We start from the raw sequence: 21,567 nt of genomic DNA, 5'->3' as shown, positions 1-21,567 counted from the left end.
TATAAACATGTTTCACACACAAAAATCGTTATTTAACATTAAATATAAATATTTTACTATATCGTCAACGGTAATTATACTATTGTATTATAAATTATAATATTATATATTTTTAGCGTTACAAAACAATGTATTTACTCTTTTTCGGCTTCTCTTTGTGCATTTACCAAACTTCTACACGTTTGGGAGACTTTTTTTTTTATTACACAATAATACTTTATACGACAAGAATTGACAATTGACTGAAAAAATGGTAATATATAAATTTTATAAGTAGACAATGGAATTTGTTCGTTTTTTCACAACCGACGGACAACGTAAGCTACCAGTACGTAGCAACACTTGTTTACATTAAATATATTTTATAAATATAATTTGTTTTTTTTTTTTTTTTAGTATAAAATTATTACAACGGCTTTTCACTTAAGTAATATCACACACGAGGCTTGCAAAATATAATAAATGTGATAAGTAAGTTATACTACGGGCAGCTGATAAAAATCGGGTTTGAATGTCCTTGGATTTTCCTTTAAAAGGTTTCTTAGTTTGTTAGTTAGTGTTAAAAAAAAAAAAAAAAAGCCAAGTAAAAGCAATATTATCACCGTTTGTTGAATATGCGATATCCAAATGTTACAATAACAATAATTTGTAATTAATTTGTTAGTTTGTTTCAGGGAAACGTTGGACTTTATTAAAATTACTTTTTATTAGCTATTCGATAAAATCTAATGAAAATATTGGTGTGTTACTTTGAATTTGTACTCTTCGCCGCAGTGACTTCTTCTCTGTAGATTGAAATACATTTTAGGGAGACACCAAACAATAGGACAATGTTTGGATACACGCATTTGTAAATTCTTCTTAAGGGTTTCTGTCCAATATGAACTTGGTAGATGGAGGAGGGGGGGGGCAGGTGGCAAGAATTTGCCATGATATTGCTGATGTTTTCCGATGAAATCTGTCGTCTACATTAACGGATAGAAGCGCTGGTGGTGGCTACTTTTTTCCTCCTCTTGTTTAACAGCGCGTTGTTGGACGTGTTCAACGCTTTGATGTTGACCTGATCGTAGTCCACACGCATGGTAGCCAAAGATCGGGTCATCTCTTCCTGCACCTCGGGCCAAACGTCGCCAGACTCTTTCAGCATACGACCCGTGTGAAGCGGCGTTTGTGGCACTTCGGTGTACGCCTGTAGAAGGAAAAGATGTTGCATTATGTTATGTATGGTCCAAATATAATTCCAATACTCACCGCAATCCACTTGTGCATGACGACCTGATCGATGGAGAGACGAGCCGCCGGATCTACCAACAACATGGATGATATTAAAGTCTTGGCGTCCTTGGAAACGTTGTCCCATTCGGGACTGGGAAAGTCGAATTGGCCAGTCTTTATACGGTTTTTCATTCCTGGAGATATCGCTTGGCCGTGGTTACTAAAAAACGGCGGAAACCCACACAACCTGTGAAAATGATAAACGCATGACGTGTCAAACGGACGATTAATTAATCGAATAGCCGCTTCCAAGTTGTATAGATGTATGACCTAGTACTTATAGCATACTCACAGTATATACATGATAACACCTAAAGACCAAATATCGCAACTCTTGTCGTATTTTTCTGGTCCCAAAACTTCGGGCGCTGTGAAATATAATAAAAGTTGTATTTTTTGTATACATAATGTAACGAGGCTGAAATTAAGTAATTGGAATAATAATTATATTAGCAAATAAAAAATGAATTTACATTTTCCCTATTTGTTTACAAATAGTCGACATGTTCAACATATATTAGTTATCATTTGATAGTATTTTAATAAAATACTTAAAAAATTAACTTGATTTTCAAAAAAAAATTTTTAAATGTTAAAAATTGACAACATTTTGGATTTTTTTTTCTGTATGATTAAATTAAGTAGTCAAAAACCATATACATTAGACAAAAAATTCAACGCGTTCTATCCAAACACTGAGGCTAATAATATTTAATACCAATCACAGACTCACCGACATAATATGGAGTATAACAAGGAGTTTTAAGTGGAGCTTTTTGTGATACTTCTTTTGCAAAACCAAAGTCTGTCAGTTTCAAAATGCCGTTGACACCTACAAAGACAAACGGTTGAATTATATATTACGTAATAGATAATTTTATGTAGTTGACAGCCACTAAAGCTGTTTCGATGTGAACAAGTTTAAAGAGGTTCAAAACGTCTACTTAAAAACATATAGTTAAATCTTGTTAGTTCAAACTAAAAATCACAGTACAACAAATAACAAGGTTTTACCAGGTTTTGAGTATAATAAGTTTTCTGGTTTTAAGTCACGATGGGCAATGTTCATGTCATGAAGGTATTTGACAGCTGCACAAATATCAGTCATTATGTGTGCCGCTTCTGTGTAAGTGCAAATAAAACAATAAACACAATTATTAATTATCGGTCTACGTAAATGTTGGCAATGTCACAAAGAATATTTATTGTTTTAATTTTAAAACAGCGCAAAGGATTGAGTGTTATAAAATATATAAATGATGTCACAAATGGCCGGATCATTGTGTTGTTAAATTATTAAATATTATTGGCTCAAATTATTATACTCGCCTCTTTCGGTGAATGCTCCGTCATTGTGCTCTTGGATGCGTTGAAATAATTCACCACCTTCCATACTGAAAGAAAATAAAAAATTTTACATATTTTTTTATTTCAAATAATCTGTACGGTAAATAAATGAAAATATGAATGAAACACAATTTAGCAAATAGTGCAAAAATTAATATAGTATACAAATTCTGTAGTAAATTATAAGAACAGTAAATGATAACACATTGCTTATCTGTATTAAAAATAATGTGAATGAAAACTTCGTGACCCTAGGTGAACTAAACATTGTAATATTATCATATTCCTCAATCTAGTCATGAATCAAACCAAATGCATTATATGTTTAAAAAGAACGCTCCCAAATCATTCGCACATCGTCGGCCCACATTATTAAGTTTGAAAGTCCAAATCGTTTTATTTTTCAGGACAAGTAAGTAACTAGTAATTATTTCACATTAGTCAGTAAAGACTTGTTTTAATTTTCTTAGTTTAAAATTTCTGCTTTATTAAACTATGCAGTTTTTTTGTCGCCATTTTAAAAGCAAATAATAATTTAAAAAAACTGTGGAGATACGATTTATTCAATTTAGGCCAACGTCATAACTTACGTCAAAAACTAATTCTACTTTTACTAAAAATGAAATCACTAGAAAACCAAAAGAAAATAGGCTGCTATAGTAAAATAAAAAAAAATATATATCTTTTCAGAGTCAAAAGACACAAGGAAAGTTTGACATAATATAACAGCGGAACTTGTTGTAAGTTCTAACATTTTTGAGATACAGAGCTGACATTTTTAACAATTATAAAGTTCAGCCAACAATACAACAAAAACTGTATAAATTACAGACGCCTAGATCCAATAGATTTCTATCAAAATGAAACCCTATGACCACTAAACTTTAATCAGAGTTTATCTGGATCTTCCTTGAGGAATCAAAGCAATAATAAAAAAAAACATTTTTTCAAACAAGAAAACCAAAGAGATACAAAATCTTCTCTTATGTTTGTAGCTGTATTTTATGATGAAACATTTCCAAAAAATAGTATATATTTTTAAATGGATAAAACCATTAAATCAAACTAACATTTAAACAAATATAGCTATAACGTTTTACACGTGCTATTTATGATCCACGTGAAGGTTTACAACAATGACTCGTATTACTTGTTTTTTTACCTTATTTGTTTATAAAATTCCATCTAGAACAGTCGTGAAACAACAAATAATATATGACTACTATATTATGGTTTTGTTTGGATAAATGTATTAGTTTTTAGTTGTTTGTAAACAAGTACAAAGAAGATGAAACATTTTTTAAATTTTTCGTATTTTAATAACACATTGAAAGCACAATCGATAATTTCAACAACACCTTTAAATTGTTAACTTAATGTGTTAATGCAAATGATAGTATAGGTAATCAACAAAAAATAAATATTGTTATATCAAATATTAAGAATGGTAACCTTTAAGCTAACGGACACATTATGAGTCTAATGTTTTTTTTTGCCTAAAGAAATTGATTTATGATCAATTTATGTACTATTGAATACACAGATAAACATTGTTGGATTTAAAAACTGTGACCCGTTACATACCATCAACAGTGAGGTAACACGTGAGTGGGCGATGATATCATAGCGACTCAGCCTATTCTATAAGGCAACGATAAAGTCGATAGAGCCAAACCGGTCACAGATTATTTTTAAGACGTTTCCAAAGCTATCAATTTCATAGATAGTAACTTAAATGTAAATATCGACGGTGATACAAAAAAAAAATGCATAAACAAAATTGTTTTTTATTGATACAATAAAAATAATAGAACGTGTTTTTTAATTTAAAATAATATTATACTTAAGCAGAGTTGGCAATGAACTGGGTTTTATTTTTCAAAAGCCTAACCTAGTTAAGTTTATTGGGTATGCTAAAACCCATTGAAATCCTATAAAATTCAAAATATTAAAAAAAAAAAAAAATAATGTGGGTTCCGATTCAAAATCAACATTAACTCATGACAGAAATCATAAAATATAAGCCCATTTTATTTTTAAACCATTCTCACCATTCCATGATGACTAATAGACATTTTTTCCCCATGTACATGTTTTCATATACATCCATGATGTTGACTATGTTAATGCAGCCACTCGCTCTCCAGTGCAAATCGATCTCACGTCTCGCCTTCTGACAGTCCACCAGGGCCTTGGACAAAAAATACACACTGTTAGTAAAAACATTGATATTATAATAAACAGATCGGCCGTTCTATTATTGAAAACTGCAGTCAGTCACTTCCTTCTACATTTCAATGCATACCAGGCATTGCTGTTTTTAAATAACATGAAGGCCAATCTGTGGAAATAATTTGCTTTACCCGCCTCTTTTTTAAAAATTTTTTTTTTTACGTTCAGTAAGGCCAAAGGGGAACCCGCCTAGTGAGGCATTACTTCCCCCCGCAACCGACCCTTTTTAAACTGATTACAAATCTGTCAAAGCTACTTAAATTTTGGGAACTACTGTTGTGCAAGTATACGGTGTGCTAATCATAAGAACATTCAGACTGTTCAGAATCAGTTTTAGATAAGTAACTCCGAAATGAGTTTTGTCTCTACTATCTATTGTCTTGAAAGTCCGCTCCAAACTTATTCATAACAAGTTTTATAATAAGATTTTGATTCAAATGAGCTAAAATGTGTGCACATTTTAATAAAAAACATACACATGTAGAAACAATGATAGTAGCATGGGGTAAACAGTTTTAAAATATATCGCTAACGAAATTCAACAACTAATACAGGAACACCGGATAAAATAATAATTGCTGATAATGTCAGCTATACAAAACATTGGACAAGAGCTTTTTCATACGATACGTGTATGCACGTTGACATTAGTGGTGAAGGGAAAAAAAAAAGGGGGTGCCAGGTAGTGTAAACTTTAAGTAATTTTTTAACGCCATGTACCTTGAGCGCGTACTTATGACCGGTGGCCACCGAGAAGCACTGCAACACCTTGCCGTTGATGCCCAAGCCCAACACGTTGTCCGAGATTCTGAAGTCGCGTTCGATGGGCGTGGATTTGGGTTTTTGTTTTAGAAAGTAGAAATCGCCAATGCCGTCGCTAATCGGTACGCTCATCGTGTTGTTGTCGTTGCTGCCGTTGCCGTTGGGTTTTGTTCGGGCACTACCTCGCCATTGCAAAAATATCGCCGGCAATGCCGCGAAGGTCTCGGCCAACTTGTCGATTTTGTATGTTGCGACCTCGGGTGATTGATGAAAAAATCGAGCCGTAGCTACTCGCGCGTGTGTGTGAATTTTTTCCCCTATTGTCGTCGGGTAAGGCCAGATGTCTGCTAATGAATTTTCAGCGACCGTCGACGGGGGCCATAGGTGCCTACCGACGATTCATCAAAATAATAATAATAATATTGTTCGACGTGAGAGTAATAATAAATAATAACAACAACAATAATAATAATAATAATAATAATACTACACTACCGATATAGTAGTTGCGAGCTACGAGTTAAATGTAAATACTAAATACGGTAAATAAAAAAAAAAAGTAAAAAAAAAAATTAAAAAAACGCTATAAGAAAGCGCTGGCACACACACGGGACGAACGGCGGACGCGGCCGGTGGGGGGGGGGGAACGTCGTGGTATTGTTTGGCTTGCACCTGATAATAAATGACTGATAACAGCGAACAATCGGTGGCCGCGGTACCACCTAGTATGTATAATAATATTATATTGCGTTATACCATTTACCATCGCGGCGGAACACAATATAATGTAATATTATTATTTCATTACAAATCGAAGCCGCGGCGGTAGACCATTATATTATTATTATAAAGTATATACATTTTACAATAAGAATTCAAATGGGTATATATATATATATATATACATTTTTTTCAATGACGATTCCCCTTCGAACCAGAGGTCTTCATTCGGCAAGGTCTATGACACACGGTGGGTTTTTTTTTAAAAACTTTTTTCATGCCCGCGTTTCAACCGAGTCATCGGCTGTTATCGCGACAACAATCATCTGTTTACATCAGTGATAACGCACAATATTGGACCAATTGATAACGACGTGAAATTTTCACTACAGTATAATAATAATATACCTACGATATTATTTTTCTCTCACTCCTACGACTCGTCGCATTATTATTTTAATACACTACGGCGTTCCCTCCAGCGGCCGTTCGTACAACACAATAATAATAACAATATACATAAGTATAATATAGTATAGCTATTACAATAATAATATAATATCCGCTATATTATTTTTTCTTCATCATCATCGTTGTGCGTGTGCGGTACGGAACAGAAATGTGTACGCGTTATTATTATTGTAAAGTCGTCGTCGACCGTCGTATCAATTAGCGACGCCTCGAACTGTCAATAAGTTTATTTTATCGATTAGAATAATATATTATTGTTTTTATTGTTTTTTATTAAATTAAAAAGCAGTGTACACAAAACGTTTACACGTGCGGTCGTCGTCGTCGGAATGGCCACCTGACATCGACCGGACTTTGCCACTACGCGCAATTATTATTCATTTTTAAAATTTTTTTTTTAACAAAAGTAGTAGTAGTAGTGTTGTTCGGTTACTAGTATCGGACGAACAAGAAAGCACCCAAAAGCAAAACAAACAAATCACACCTACGTTGTATTTATCTCGAATGGTCGGCGCATAGAAATCTGACAAACTGGATAAGTTACCCGAGTATCTCCGCGATACCGTGGACTGGTTTATGGGGTAAGTCGTTTCAATCGTCGTAATAGCATATTGTTTGACTGCACAAAACCGTGGTCGAGGCATTGGCGCAATTAGTTCTTAACGATCGTTGGGAGACTACAGGCCTACGATCAGTTTGATCTGAAACACATAATATAATAGCCCAAGTTCAAGAAAAACAATCTATTAAACTTGTATACGTTTCAAATTGAGTCATCTATAATATGGCAGGCCTAATTATTTGATAACTCGTTAAATATAGTACAATTGTTATTCTGTAATGTATTATACACATAGAGTACCTACAATCTATAATTGTGTTTAAGTGGAAGACTATAAGTGTCGTTAATTGCTGGGTTTAATAAGCATGAATATTACATTTCGTTAAGTGTTTATTTGTTGTCATTTTTGGTAATTATGTGTTAAACATTGAAGGTCAGTGCAGTTATAGATAGAAACCCCTATTAAAATCTGATCACGACATTTATTTTTTCCCATAATGTTATTTTTTAAAACTAAAATGACTAAAAAATAATTGGTAAAAGTGTTTACCCAATTTTTTTTACATTTTTGTTTTCAGTTAATACTTAACTAAAAATATTTTTTTTACAAACAAACAAATTAGGAATTATTGAAAAAAATCACTAAGCCCTTCTGGTTGCACTAATGTTTTGACATTACATGAATTTTGTCATATAGATAACTTTTGACTTAATTAACACAAAAGCTAGCTTTCTTCACTAGACTTAACACATGACTCGTCTTTTCTGGAAAGCTGAGGCTTCCTCTTCAAAGTGTTAATAACACATTTTAAATATATTAGTACAGCAACTAGTTTCAGTTAAAGTTATTGTCGTTGTTTCTATATAGTTCATTTTTTTAAAGTTCCTATTCCTATATATCTATAAAGTGAACTTCAAGGGCATATAGGTGATTTAGCGTAATATATTAATTTTGGGACATGAATGCGGAGGGCAAATACATACTCTCCGTACTCGTGTTTTCGAGTTAATTTGCTGAAGGCCAACTCTGTTTCAGTTTGCATTACAAATACTACTCAAATATTCACTAACAATATATAATTATAACTGTCAAAGTGGTTTCACGGATTGTTTATTTCCAGTGTTTTTGTAACATCCATTTGTGTTAATTGAACAACTGACACACTTAATCAATTCAGTAGCGACCGGAAAAAATTTTTAATTCAGGTTTTTTCAAAAACTGCTTAAAGATCTTAAAGTTTACATCTTAATTAATATCCTAAGTATATTGTGAAAATTTTATAAAAAAAATAATTAAAAACGTAAACATTTTTTTTGTTTTTTTGGCCTTCAAATATTAACTTGTTTTGCAATACTATAATACCTTAAAACCTACTTGACCAATTATTTTTTTTTCATATAAAAAAATCAAAAGTTTTTTTTATATTATAAAGAATGCCATTTTGTTCACAATTAAAAACAAAATACAAGTATTATAAATTGTATATAAATTTTAATAATATTGTAGTTATAAATTACATAGGTACCTAATTAAGTTTTTGATAGTTTTGATAATATTAATGTCTTATAAAAAGAGTACATATTTTAAATAGGTAACGAAATTAAGTTTTTACATAGTTATTTATTTTTTTTGGACCTTTTGGCTACCCAATTTTTATTTGTTTTTTTACAACTCGCAATCAGTATAAAATGAAGTAATAAATAATGATAATTGTTTTAATGTGAAGCTAATGCAAACTTCATTGAATATGTACAATGTAACAAAATATAATTTGTGTAAATAGACATTTTTATACAAGTGAAATTTACTGAAAGTAGATAGTAATATTATAGTTAATAACGCAACTGATAATGTTTAATTTTGTTTTCAAGAATAGGCACATATTGTTTGAGTATAAAATTAGGAATAACTAAATAATAAATATGACACGATAACTTATCTGAATAAGTTAGAGTTTGGACGAGTATTTTTCGTATAATAAACGATTACTTTGTTGTTTTTGAAATAATTATACAAATAATGTTATTGCCAAATTTTTTCCTGCCCTTTCTGACCTTCCAAGCTTTTCTTTCTATAACAAATTTCTTACTTTGACCTTGACATAAATAGAATACCTTTATGACATTGTAACATTAAACAATTTTAGTAATTTTTATTTTACTGATTTAAAACTATAAGACACTAACACGGAATTAAGTGTGTTTACCAAAACTAATCATTTTTTTTTTTGTATTTTACAGAAAAGGCCGAAAGTCCAAGGACAAAGAATCATTATGTAACGACGATAACAAACCATATTTAGATGAAGCTGTTTTAGAAAAAAAGTTACCAGACATTGATCTTAGGATACTAATCGAAATGCCAAACGGAATTGATTACAATGAGTGGCTCGCATCTCATAGTAAGTTAATTAATTATACTGTTTGTGATTGAGTTCCGTCTATAATCTTAATAGATATAATTAAAATAATTTTTTTCTCTTTTTTTTCAGCTATTTCAATTTTTGATAACATCAATTTAGTATATGGAACGATATCGGAATTCTGTACCATAACGGGTTGCCCTGATATGATCGGCCCGAGCTATAGGTAGAATGTTAATTCAATAAGACAATATTGCTATAATCGGTGTTTTAAAAAAAACATATTGTTGTTTTATACGGAATGAGCTCTTGAGTAGTTTGTTATCTCCTTAAAATTTCAGCCTTGTATCTCAACATTTTAGCCACCTTGTTTGAATGCAAACTTTCCTTTCAATGGGAAAACATATAATTTAATTTTTGATAGCACATTAACTATTAAAAACCCATTTGTGGTACACATCATGTCCAGGGACGTAGCCAGTAGGTAGGCCTTGTAGGCCCGGGTCTACCCAAAATTTTCTATATACATATATAAAATATATAGAGAGAGAAAAAATTAATTATTAACAAGAATAATCATCAATAACTTTGTTTATCAATGGTTTATAGTGGGCCTACCTAAAAAAAAAACCTAGCTACGCCCATGATCATGTCCTTCATGTTTTGCACTGTCTTCCAGGAGAAACCGTCTTCGTTTCTAGTTAAGTTTCCTAGGCTACTTTACTTTTGACATAGTTTTCTTCTCCTTCCCCTTCCTTTAAATAGGAACTCGTCATGTTTTAAGCATTTCTAATCAGTTTTCCCCTAGGAAACTAAAAGTTTACATTAAATCAGAGTGGGTAATCAGAAATTGTATTTGGGACTCGTTTTTGTATTTTAAGAGCTGGTTTGTGAAGGGTAGCACATCAATAGTGTAACTTACTATAATTAAATATATATTGTGTACCTTTTTGGCCTAGGACCTATTTATGGTTTGACGAGAAAGGTAAAAAATCACGAGTTGCCGCTCCATTATACATAGACTATGTTATGACGTATATTCAAAAGACTATTAACGACGAGACAATATTTCCAACAAAATTTGGTATGTTTTATTGATACAACAAATCGTACGTTGTAATTTTATAAAGACATTTTTCTAGTGGTTTTATTATATATGTATATATATTTTTTTTATAGCAAATGATTTCCCTGTCGGATTCGAAGTAGTCGTGCGAAAAATCTTCAGATTGCTGTTTCACGTCTTGGCTCATCTTTACCATTGTCATTTTCGTGAGCTGGTCTGGTTGAATCTGCACTCGCACTTGAACTGCGTTTTCTCCCACCTTTCTGTGTTCAACCACAGATATCAATTGATCGAGTTGCGCGAGACCGAAATCCTTCAAGACCTCGTTGTAGCTTTGAAAATTCTTGACGACGACAACAGTGATACGAATACCAACAGCGACGAGCACGGTGATCGCGAGCAAGGTGTCGTCAACAAAGAACCCACCCTGTCCTATGCTGATAAACCACTAAACATGTTCCCCCACTCTCCCCCTACCTCTACACAAACCTTAGCTACTCAGATCGGTAACTTCTAGTCTTGTATTACTATAATATAATTATTATTATTATTTTTTTTTTTTTTCTGTAAATAAACTTTCTTGTTGTTGAATTGTTTAAAATAGAAGAGTTATAAATTAAATATTTTTTTGTTAGAATTCCAAAGAGAGGTTAAACTTAGCTCTTCGGCAAACATTACAATGGTAGTCCGCATTGGTAATTGCTTTATTAAGAAATTCAATCGCGTAGTTCAAACGTAAAAAACGTAGAATAAGTTATCGATTTTTCATTACGCCGTAGCTAAGACTGTCGACAAAACAGTTTGCGGTCCAGATAAGATCCAGATATTGTTGCCAATTTGTGGCTCTCACGTCTCTTGTCAACCAATACCGTTTATATTTTATGTGTGGTTCTTGTAACACGATAATTTATGACGTAAACAAAATATCTCATAAACCAATGTTCCTTTCTAAATAGATATTTGGCTAAACGATTTCTGTGTAAATTGTATTTATAATATACAAATCGCCTAATCGTACTGGCGTTGCTAAACCGTGTTTTACGTTATAATATTATGTCCATAATATTTTTGCAATTATATTTCAAATATTATTGTCAATCATTTTTACATTCTACTTTCTTACGTCGAGCGTTTCTTGGCCACTCGAAATACATTTTGTAAAATTCTCATGTGCTAAAAACGGTGGCACTATGCCATTTAGAACGTACCTTTATTTGCTTGTTCGGTATACAAAAAAAAAAAACCTAATGCAGATAAGTTTCCGGTAACGATAACAAAATTTCATATTGAAAATGCTTTATGCAGATATATATATTTATTTGTTGAAATTTTAGTTTTTATAATACCAATACTTTTTCTTCTTATGTGATGAACTCGATTATTGTGATAGTTTTAAGACAATTTGACCTTATAAAAAGAAAAAAAAAAGTTTGTAATTTATTTATGGGGATTGTACTTAGTTAGTTTTCCTTTGTTGTTTGAATTGTTTTGTTTTAAGCCATATTTTTACGATAGTGTTTTTATTAAAAAAAAAAAAAAATCTTGTAATTTACGTGACCGAATAACATGTAGTAACAAAATGTTTACAAGTTTAAGATGATTATGTTAATACATTTACGTCGAGCTAAGACTCGTCCTGAGAACACTACGCTTGAGTGCTGTTAGATCGCTCGCTTTTTACAATAATTGTCGATTTGTAATAGAAGTGCGTAAAAAAAAAAAAACCGTCCATTGTTAATTATTCTTCTTTTTAATGATATAATTTATTTTCTTTGTTATAAAATATATGGTCTCTCGCTACCGTTTTGTTACCAAAGTTTATTAAGTGTAATAATATATCCTTCTAAATTATGATTATATAATATATGATATACTATAAAAAATAAATTGCGCTCGCTTACTTGTATTACATGTCTATGCAGTCTACGGTAATGTTTGTCTTTATTGTATTTAACAAAAAAAAAAAAAAAAACCAGAAACATTATATTATTGGATTATACTATTATAACCGTGTTACCTAATTTGTTAAGCGCGTGTACCAATGAAGATTTGATTAGTTTAAATACTATAATTATATTATATATTTATGTAAATTTTACAAAACGAGATGTATGTGATTTATTTTGCCGGTAGTCTTTGATTTAACATTACGCGAGTAGTTTATCATGTTATTTTTTTTTGTCGCGGTGATAAGTTCATAAATGAGTTACGACGGTAAAACTTTATTTTTGTATTTTTCTTTTTTTTGGTTGTTTTTGTTTTTAAGTAAAAAATATTATAAAAATTATTTTACAGTAATACAGAGGTACAACAATAGTTTGTGTACCGACTATTACGGTTATACGAATATAGTTTTACGTTGTAGTTAAACAAAAAAATCACACATCATACACTACATATTTTCCATGTTAGTATTAAGTTTAAAATGTTTGCTAGGCAATTGAGGCATACAAAATGATTACGCAGTAGAAGATTATATTATATTGTTTGTTTGAGATGCGATTCAGTTAGAGACGTTTTGAGTTTGGACAATAACAAAAGGCATGACTAGTAATTTAAAAAAGTAACTAAGTTTAATCTATTATGTAGAATAGTATACTATTATAAATGATAATGAGATTGCTAATTTAATCATTTTTGTGCCTATTGTCTAGTCAGGGTAGCTATTATATTTATGTATGTAGACAGTATAAAACTCAATAGAGTGAAACTAAATAATGTTATGGTAATTAACTATTCTTTAAGTTTAAAATATATACATTCCTAAACCGATGCGATGATGTGTTTTTTTATCGTCAGTAGTTATTATTGAATTTGGGATTTTAAGACGGAAATAAAAAAAGTTGTACGCGTTCTATGACATGATTTTATCTAACGAAAATGTATCTACTATTATATTGTATTTAAGTAGTAGTTAAACCAACCGAATCCTAACGAAGATAGTTATATTTGATTTAATCAAGTCGTAGGTAGTAGTTTAACATAATGTGTACCATAACCTATAACATACAATAATATTGTATCGTACACTTATAGATCTGTCTAATTATACTTTTATTTAACACATGCCTATGTGTAATAATTTGTTGAGTTGGTGAATGTCTTTTCGCAAACGAGTAAAAGTTGGGAGACCCCTCCAGCCTAATTAACAATCACAAATATTTAATTAAAAAAATAAAATTGTTTTCACTACCTAGTTCAAAAAATAATTTATTAAAATCTAAAAAACATTTGTAAAAAGAATATTGTACACGTACTAAAATTAACGTTTCAAAAAAATGTGTTAATTCTTTTTTTGTATAATAGTTTTTTTGGTTTGGTTTAAAAAAAATAATGCATTTTGCATAAATAAATAGGTAATGATAATAAACCCCTATGAAAAAAATGTTCACAAAGTACATTAATTTGGGTTGAATTTCCAGATTAAAAATAAAAAAAAATTGTTGCTTATTTATTAAATAATTAAAACATTTTTAAGGAAAATAGGAAAATTCTTGGACAGGTTCGGTAAGACGATAGGGAAAATTATTCCAATTGGCTAACACGCCTAAATAGTTCATAATAGTAAATTAATTTCTAACTATATCTTCAACATTATATCATTAAAGAGTCATATATTTTATACATAACTTTGCTTGACCAACCTAAATAGTACTTTTGTTTCTTTATTTAAAAATTAGCCCTTGTCGAATTAAGGGATAAATTTAATTGTTTCGAATATTGATCAAACGTGTTAAGAACCTTTGTAGTCTTACTTTTTTTTTTTTTAAAGAAAAAAAATCTCAATAACACAAAACATAATACGAACACATGTATAGTTATTATTATATACATTTTCATATTATTTTAGTATGTTATATATGTATATATAAACATCTTTATTCGAAAAAAAATAGTATATAATGTAAACATAAAAGTAACAGTTTTGTTTAAATTGAATGAACAGTTTTTTTAGTGTATTTTTGTCGTTTTTTATTAGAAAATATGGACATTTTGTATAAAATTGATAATGTTTTTTTAGGAAATTACAAAGTCTACAAAATCTAAATATTATTATAAGAGAAAAGACAAATTAAAAAGACCAAATGTATAACAAAATGTATAGCTTGTTTTTTTGTCTTCTATGAATTTAAATTAGTACACATTACACGTTTTAAGTCGGGTTTAATAAAAATAAATAAAATATTGGTGAACGAAATTACATAATTTCGTTCACCAATTTTTAAACATTAGAACAAAACATTTTGACCTTAATTTTTTTCATTGGTACCATCAACATTTTAGGCAATTAAAATAAAGTACTTAGCTATTACTCATATTATAATGAAAAAAATATATGCATATCTCGTGAATGTGTTGACATGAAAATTGAAAGAATATTAGAAAAGCCCATTTTTCAGGGAAACTGCACTGGGAAATGTTTTATTATAATACGGTGATAATGCTATGCTTTGTTTAATTTAAAGCAAATTCCCAGACAGGAATGAACAATCCGGGGATTGAGTCGTCTCGCTTAAGCCCGGCGGTGTGCCATCCCGAGAAGTCCCAGAAACTGGAAGGAATCCAAAACGGGAGTTTTCTGAGATTATCCCCCGGGAGACAAGTCACCGGGATAATTTGTCCTTTAAATATTTAGCATATTTCAAACGGCATTTAGCTGTTCAGCAGTTTCTTATTACTAATAAATATACCGTCTACGCTCGGATATAATATTTTCTTCTTCGAATGTTTTAAATTTTAATACTTGCACACTTTGCGAAAAAAGGTTTTAGGACTTACTGAACGTTAAACTTTTCGAAATCACCAAAGTAACATAATAATATAATACGATTAGTTCCGAGTTTTGAACTAAATGTCTTGTCCTTGGTAGCAGGAGCGGATACGAGGGGTAGGGGGGAAGGGCTACGGGGGCTGAAACCACTCCCTAATGTACTTGGGTTGTATGCATTGAAGGTGTATATTAAATAATTCAATATAAAGAAAATCCCTTAACGAAAGTAAGTTTCTACTGAAAACTATATCGTAGCGGACTACTTAAAAATAAGTACATTGAATACCAAAAAAAAATATTAGATAGTCCTACCTAGTACCTATAATAATACTTTTGCTCAACCCCTGTTCACAGTTTACAGCACTGAATTATTACTATAACTTCGTGTCGTGTACATTAAACTAATAGAACAAATAAATATTATCAGATATACTAACTGTAATAGATGGACATTGATTTTTTTAATTTATACATTTTTTAAACATTTTACTTAACATGATGTTTTTAATAAACGTGAACAAAAATGTATTAAACTTGTTAAGAATTTATTTTGCCAACAAAATTCGGTCTGGAAAATGTTGATAAAATCGTTCAATACATTAATAAAAAAATACTAACGTTTTAAAATATGATCAAAATGTGGTTAATTTTTTTTAATTTCTTATTTAAAATTTTGTTTTAAAGATTTCGTCATGAAATTTCATGTTTTACAATTTAATACTTACAATATGTTGTTTAAATATAATTTAAATATTGGAAACATGTAAACGTTTCTAAAATTTCTATATTATGTTTATACAGCATTTAGTAAACAAAATTTTTTAAATATTAAGTTCTGTGAGCACATGTTTGACAAAATTTTAAAAACATTTTGCAATTGTTTGGGGGCTAATATTTCATATATTCATTTGTATAGCTTCAATTTTTTAAACGTTTTACCTATAACAGTTGTACATTGCATAATAGTTTAGTTTGTTTATTTAATTAATTTGTATTATTTTAAATAGTAATGATTCTGGAAATAATATTACAATCGTTTTATTACTTCAAGTTTTTTTTATTTTGTAGGTTTATTAATATAACAAATCGTGGGCGTACCGAGGTGTTTGAACTGTTGATTGTGGCAAAGTTAATTTATAGGTAGGTGGTGGTGTTTCCTTACCCAATTGTCGTTATCTAGGCGTACCTAATAAATTGGAGTGTTTTAAACATGACCTGCGTGACTATTGTTTCAAACAATGTTAATATTGTGGGTAAAATATAAATAACAAAAATTGCACCCGACAGTCGGTATCTTTGGATCTTAAACGGGCGTGCTAAGTTGTCGTTAAGTTATTTTACAATGTAGATTGTATAGCATAAATAATATATTATCATTACAGTTAAGACCTTTAAAAAGGTATTAATATAAATGTACACAATATGTTTTTAGGAAATGGGCGAAAATGAAATGGACGCCGTTTGTTTGCTTAAGCGATATACATTACAATATATTACCGTTCGATATTGTTCTATTTTTTTTTATTTTATATTTTTATTATTATACCTTCGGCGAAAAAGAGGGCATTGTAGGTTTAACCGGAGGTATTTTTTTTTTTGGAGCTTTTTGTTGTTTATTGTTAACGGCCATTATATTATAGGGTAAGTAAATTTTATTGTGTTGTAAATATTATCGAACATTATAATTGATTAAAAAAAATATATAAAAGCAAATTATACCTACCTACCTGCCACGATATTATAATATTAAAGAACAATATAACATTGCCAAGCCCTCCCACACTATAATAGATTACCTGATTTATGTATATTATATTTTATCACTAAAATATGTATTTTCTAAATAAATAATGGCGGTAAACACATTATTATTAGTCGAATTTCACACATTACAATATTACTGAATACGAATGCTAGTACAATATAGTTTGTTATAATAATATTGTATTCGTATTATAGGTATCAATGATGTACTCTCAGTGAAGCCCAGTTAATTTGTGACTAGAATGATATAAAATAATTATTACAAAAGCAAATTAAGAACAAAACAAAATTACCCAACCAATAGGCTAAGTTCAAAATAATAAAAACGTACTTTGATTTTTCTAACTTGTCGGTGCCTTTGTATAATATTTTGATTGAGTGATTTTTATGGTCCAATATTCCTTACACAATACATATTTTCTTAAAAAATGTGATTGGTGCAAACGTTTTTTTTTGGGGGGGATTTCAATCTGAAAAATCCTATCAACAGCTTACGACCCGCAATATTGGAAAATACATTTTCTTGGTGTAAATTAGGTTTATAGCTGCACTACCCTAAAAGGGCTTTAGACGCTAAGAGGTTTTAGTGCGATTTTCTATAAAATCAACACAAGAGCACTATGCGCTCTTATATAATATTATATTAGCGGCTATTCCGTGGAAATATTTGCATAAGATCGGTTATCTAAATAAAACAAACCATAGTGATTGAAATAATCCTTTGTATATTCCAGTGCACATTATCATTTATATATACAAAGGCCTTTATTAGAGCCAGAGTATGGGTAGGTACACTTAACTCGATTTGTTTTCCATAGTGCTCATCGGTTTCTGTTGAACTAAATATATATATATATATACTATCTACCTATCTACCTTTTGATGGTTTAGTGAGAAATTTCTATACTATATTGAATTATATTACAGTGGTGCTTTCCTATTGTTATTTAGCCTCGATCAGAGCCGTTGTTGTTATGTAATACCTTCTAGGGAGGTTAAAAAAACAATCATTTGTTTTTTTTTGTTATTGAATCTGCTTTTTTATTTCTACATTTTGTTTTTCTGTTGAATCTAATATTCGCAAAAAACAATAAAGGGACTTCTACGAATGTCGTTGTTTATCAAACTTTCGCCATAATTCATAGAATATAACGGCCCTTAGAACAATATATTTTCGATATTTCCCTGTTAATAAATGGCCCTTTATCTCTATATATATATATACATTTATATAGAAGATATTATATACCAGAGATTGGTAACGTTGCCAAGACAAAACTTACATTATTTTATCAACACTACATTTTGATTGAAATAGTTAATATTATGATAATTTTATATCTTAACTCGCTTTGAACTTGGTTAAATTATTCCTTTTGAAACGATAAAAAATATAGTTCCTGGAATAAAACGTACTTGGCGTTCAAAAAAACTCATTAAAATGTTTTTAATTGACTTTTTTTTTTTTACAAGTACAAACTCAATTGAGCCTTCAGAATATCTATCAGAATATTTATCATAATCATAATATTCTTTTAATCACCATATTTTGTTTTAGTATTGTATAATAAATAATGTAAATTTTGACTTGGTAACGTTTTAAATTGCTGTACATAAAAATTAAATACTAATGACACAGAAAAAAAAGTAGTGGGAAGAATTATAATACATAATGTTATTTATTAATATAAAAAATAGTGTTACAAAAATATGTATAGTAATTTTATATTTTCGGTTTTAAATGTGTTTAGTCAATAATTAATACATAACCAAACGACAAATTTAGCATTGTCTTAAGTATTAATGTCATTAGTCTTCAATTAGCAACAGCTCCGACGACGTTATAATTGCCCGTCATCAACCTAAGTGGGCACTGCTTTAAAAAAAAAAAAAAAATTTTAAATCGATCGACGATAACTTTTTGACGGTTCTTGATTTTGGTTGTCTTAAAAGAGTAGTTTCAGCAGTATTTAAATTGTACTTAAGTAATTTTCAGGGCGTTCCAGTAGGTCCTTACTGTGAGACCCTCGCCCCCCCCCACCCCTACACTTCTCTCGGGGTGGTTCTGGTTTCAAACTGCAATAAAATGCTATTAAAACTTGGGAGTTTTTTTTTTAGAGTTTTTATTGGTTTTGATGATTTTTTTCCTCGTTTATTTATGTCCGTTTGTCCAAAAAAGTTTTTTCTCATTTTATTTTCAATACCTACAATTCACAACAGTTACAATTATATATATATTGTTTGAGACTGGCTAATTGATCATTGAATCAATATTGAAGGTTATCTTTAAATAGTTAAGTACAACATTTAAAATGTTTCATTTTTTATTTATAGTCGAAGAATCAACCTATTAAAAACAAAATCAATTCTAATACTTTTTAAATGCCAGTAATACAGGGTTATTGAAGATTTGGAGGAGTTTTGAATATGCCGAACTAAAAAGCTATTAAATGGTTTTCAATATTGTGATGTATATGCTTTTTATTTTTGTCGTTATGTTTGTATACTACTTGCACGTGCGCTTTAATATCAGCAAACATTGTAAAAGCTTGTTTATTTGATATTATATATGTATACCACTACTTGATAACCATAACCCATCCCTGCAATTTACATAATAAGTATCAATAAGTAATAATATTGCTGCCTTGCGGGTTTACCGATTATTCGAAAACAAAGGGAAGCTATTTTTTTTTTGTTGTACAAGAATAAATAATAATCGTACCCAAATAGGTAGTCTATAAAAGTGAAATTTGAATGAGTGTATCCCTCTTTCTGCATAAGATCAAAAATACAACTTATATAATCAGTAGAATCGGTTACGCATTTGCATGTGCAATTTATGGTTATAACATTACTGTGTGGGATAACTTTGGACTTGGCCACTGAAAACTGGACTAATATAGAGAGTACCCATAAAATTTTAGTGTAATTAAAACACTTCTCCATCAATGAATACCCAAAGAAAAATAATCACTTAAATAGGAAGGACATTATTCTTTATTTCGGATCTTTGGAGATCATTTTGAACTTGTAGTGTACAAATTGGATTACCTAACTTAGAGTGTATCTACAAATTACAACAAACGTCTATAATACAAGTACAGTTTTTTTATCCAGGAAGACCGTTTATCTAAAAAAAAGATTATAAACACATTTATTTCATATCTACCTACATAAAGATTTATATTTTAAAAAACGCATACGTCTGGTGTAAGATGATTATTATAAAAAATAAACTTAAATCCATCAATTATGTATACATATAAATAATGTTATCAAATATAAAAGTATGCTGAAATGTTTTTTTTTTTTACCAGCGGGTTTTTATTAGTTTTCCAGTAGAAAATTACAATATGTATACCTAACTATTTTGCGAAATTAAAATTAATTTAATTAATGTGTGTATTATTTTGGGCGTTATCCAGTCGAGCTGAATTTATTTTTAAGTAAAATAAAATATCTATATTTAATTTATACATAAAACGGGATGTTCTGTATTTTGTAATGCAAGCCAATGAAGTTTTATACTAGTAATAAATAACGATAATATCCATTTAACAGCGTACAAACAGCTTGTGGTAATATTTTCTTTGGAGTTAATTAGTGTACATTTGCCGACTAAAATATTGTATGTGTATGCTGTACACAAAATAATTAAATAGGATAATTTAGAGGTGCCGTTAAATATAAGTATACATTAAAATTTATGAACTCAGACTTTAGTAAGTATAGCAATTATTTGTGGAGCAACGGTGATTTTTTCAGTTTTCAACTTCTTCGGTTTGGTGCTAAGAAGTTATTGACTTCACAACGATGCGTTTCGATTGTATTTATTATTATTTTTTTTTAACAATTTTTTGTAATGTATTTGATTTATTTCTTGACCACTAGAAAGTTTTTCGCAAAACGAGTCCATAGAAAAGTACAAATGTACTTTGTTAGGCCAAAAGTAAAAAAAAAAAGTTCAGCCGTTACATTTCAAAATAGAGTTAACATAATTTTCTTCTTTTCTCACTACTAAAGAAAAAAAATAACTCAAGAACTTCCACAAAAGAACCGACGTATGATTGTTTGTGTGTACGATTGCTGGATAAAAATATATAAATATATTAGATTTGATTTTGATTCCCAAAAAAAAAAAAAAATAATAATAATAAGGTAATGTATGTTTTCCATTATACAATTATTGTGTACGATTTCAAGGTACCTATTTACATTTTTAAAGCTCTTC

General features: G+C 29.9%; 2 protein-coding genes across 3 annotated transcripts; one reads left to right on the top strand and one right to left on the bottom strand.

Annotated features, from left to right (window-relative positions):
- Positions 1-360: 360 nt before the first annotated feature.
- Positions 361-6,202, bottom strand: LOC126839481 (MAP kinase-activated protein kinase 2). Of its 2 annotated transcripts, XM_050574798.1 has the most exons (8): positions 5,575-6,200; positions 4,674-4,813; positions 2,605-2,669; positions 2,290-2,397; positions 2,009-2,107; positions 1,568-1,643; positions 1,252-1,462; positions 361-1,189 (listed from the first exon to the last, which is right to left on the bottom strand). In XM_050574798.1, exons 1-8 carry the CDS (start codon positions 5,746-5,748, stop codon positions 971-973), a joined length of 1,092 nt encoding a protein of 363 aa, XP_050430755.1. In that variant the 5' UTR covers positions 5,749-6,200; the 3' UTR covers positions 361-970. The 2 variants fall into 2 exon arrangements, with proteins under 2 accessions (XP_050430755.1, XP_050430756.1); XM_050574799.1 differs by lacking the exon at positions 2,290-2,397 and having other exon boundaries at positions 5,575-6,202.
- Positions 6,203-6,703: 501 nt separating this feature from the next.
- Positions 6,704-13,925, top strand: LOC126839482 (MOB kinase activator-like 2). The gene is made up of 5 exons (XM_050574800.1): positions 6,704-7,388; positions 9,611-9,771; positions 9,862-9,958; positions 10,692-10,816; positions 10,912-13,925. Exons 1-5 carry the CDS (start codon positions 7,384-7,386, stop codon positions 11,313-11,315), a joined length of 792 nt encoding a protein of 263 aa, XP_050430757.1. The 5' UTR covers positions 6,704-7,383; the 3' UTR covers positions 11,316-13,925.
- The last annotated feature ends 7,642 nt before the right edge of the window (positions 13,926-21,567 follow it).

The sequence above is a fragment of the Adelges cooleyi genome, unplaced genomic scaffold (genome assembly GCF_023614345.1).
Source record: "Adelges cooleyi isolate 19-005CV unplaced genomic scaffold, UGA_ACOO_1.1 ACOO_flye_CR_arks_rails_tigmint_CR_PRNA_306, whole genome shotgun sequence".
NCBI classification, from domain to species: domain Eukaryota; kingdom Metazoa; phylum Arthropoda; class Insecta; order Hemiptera; family Adelgidae; genus Adelges; species Adelges cooleyi.
The sequence above is the reverse complement of the archived record's forward strand: the minus strand, read 5'-3'. Positions and strand labels throughout refer to the sequence as shown.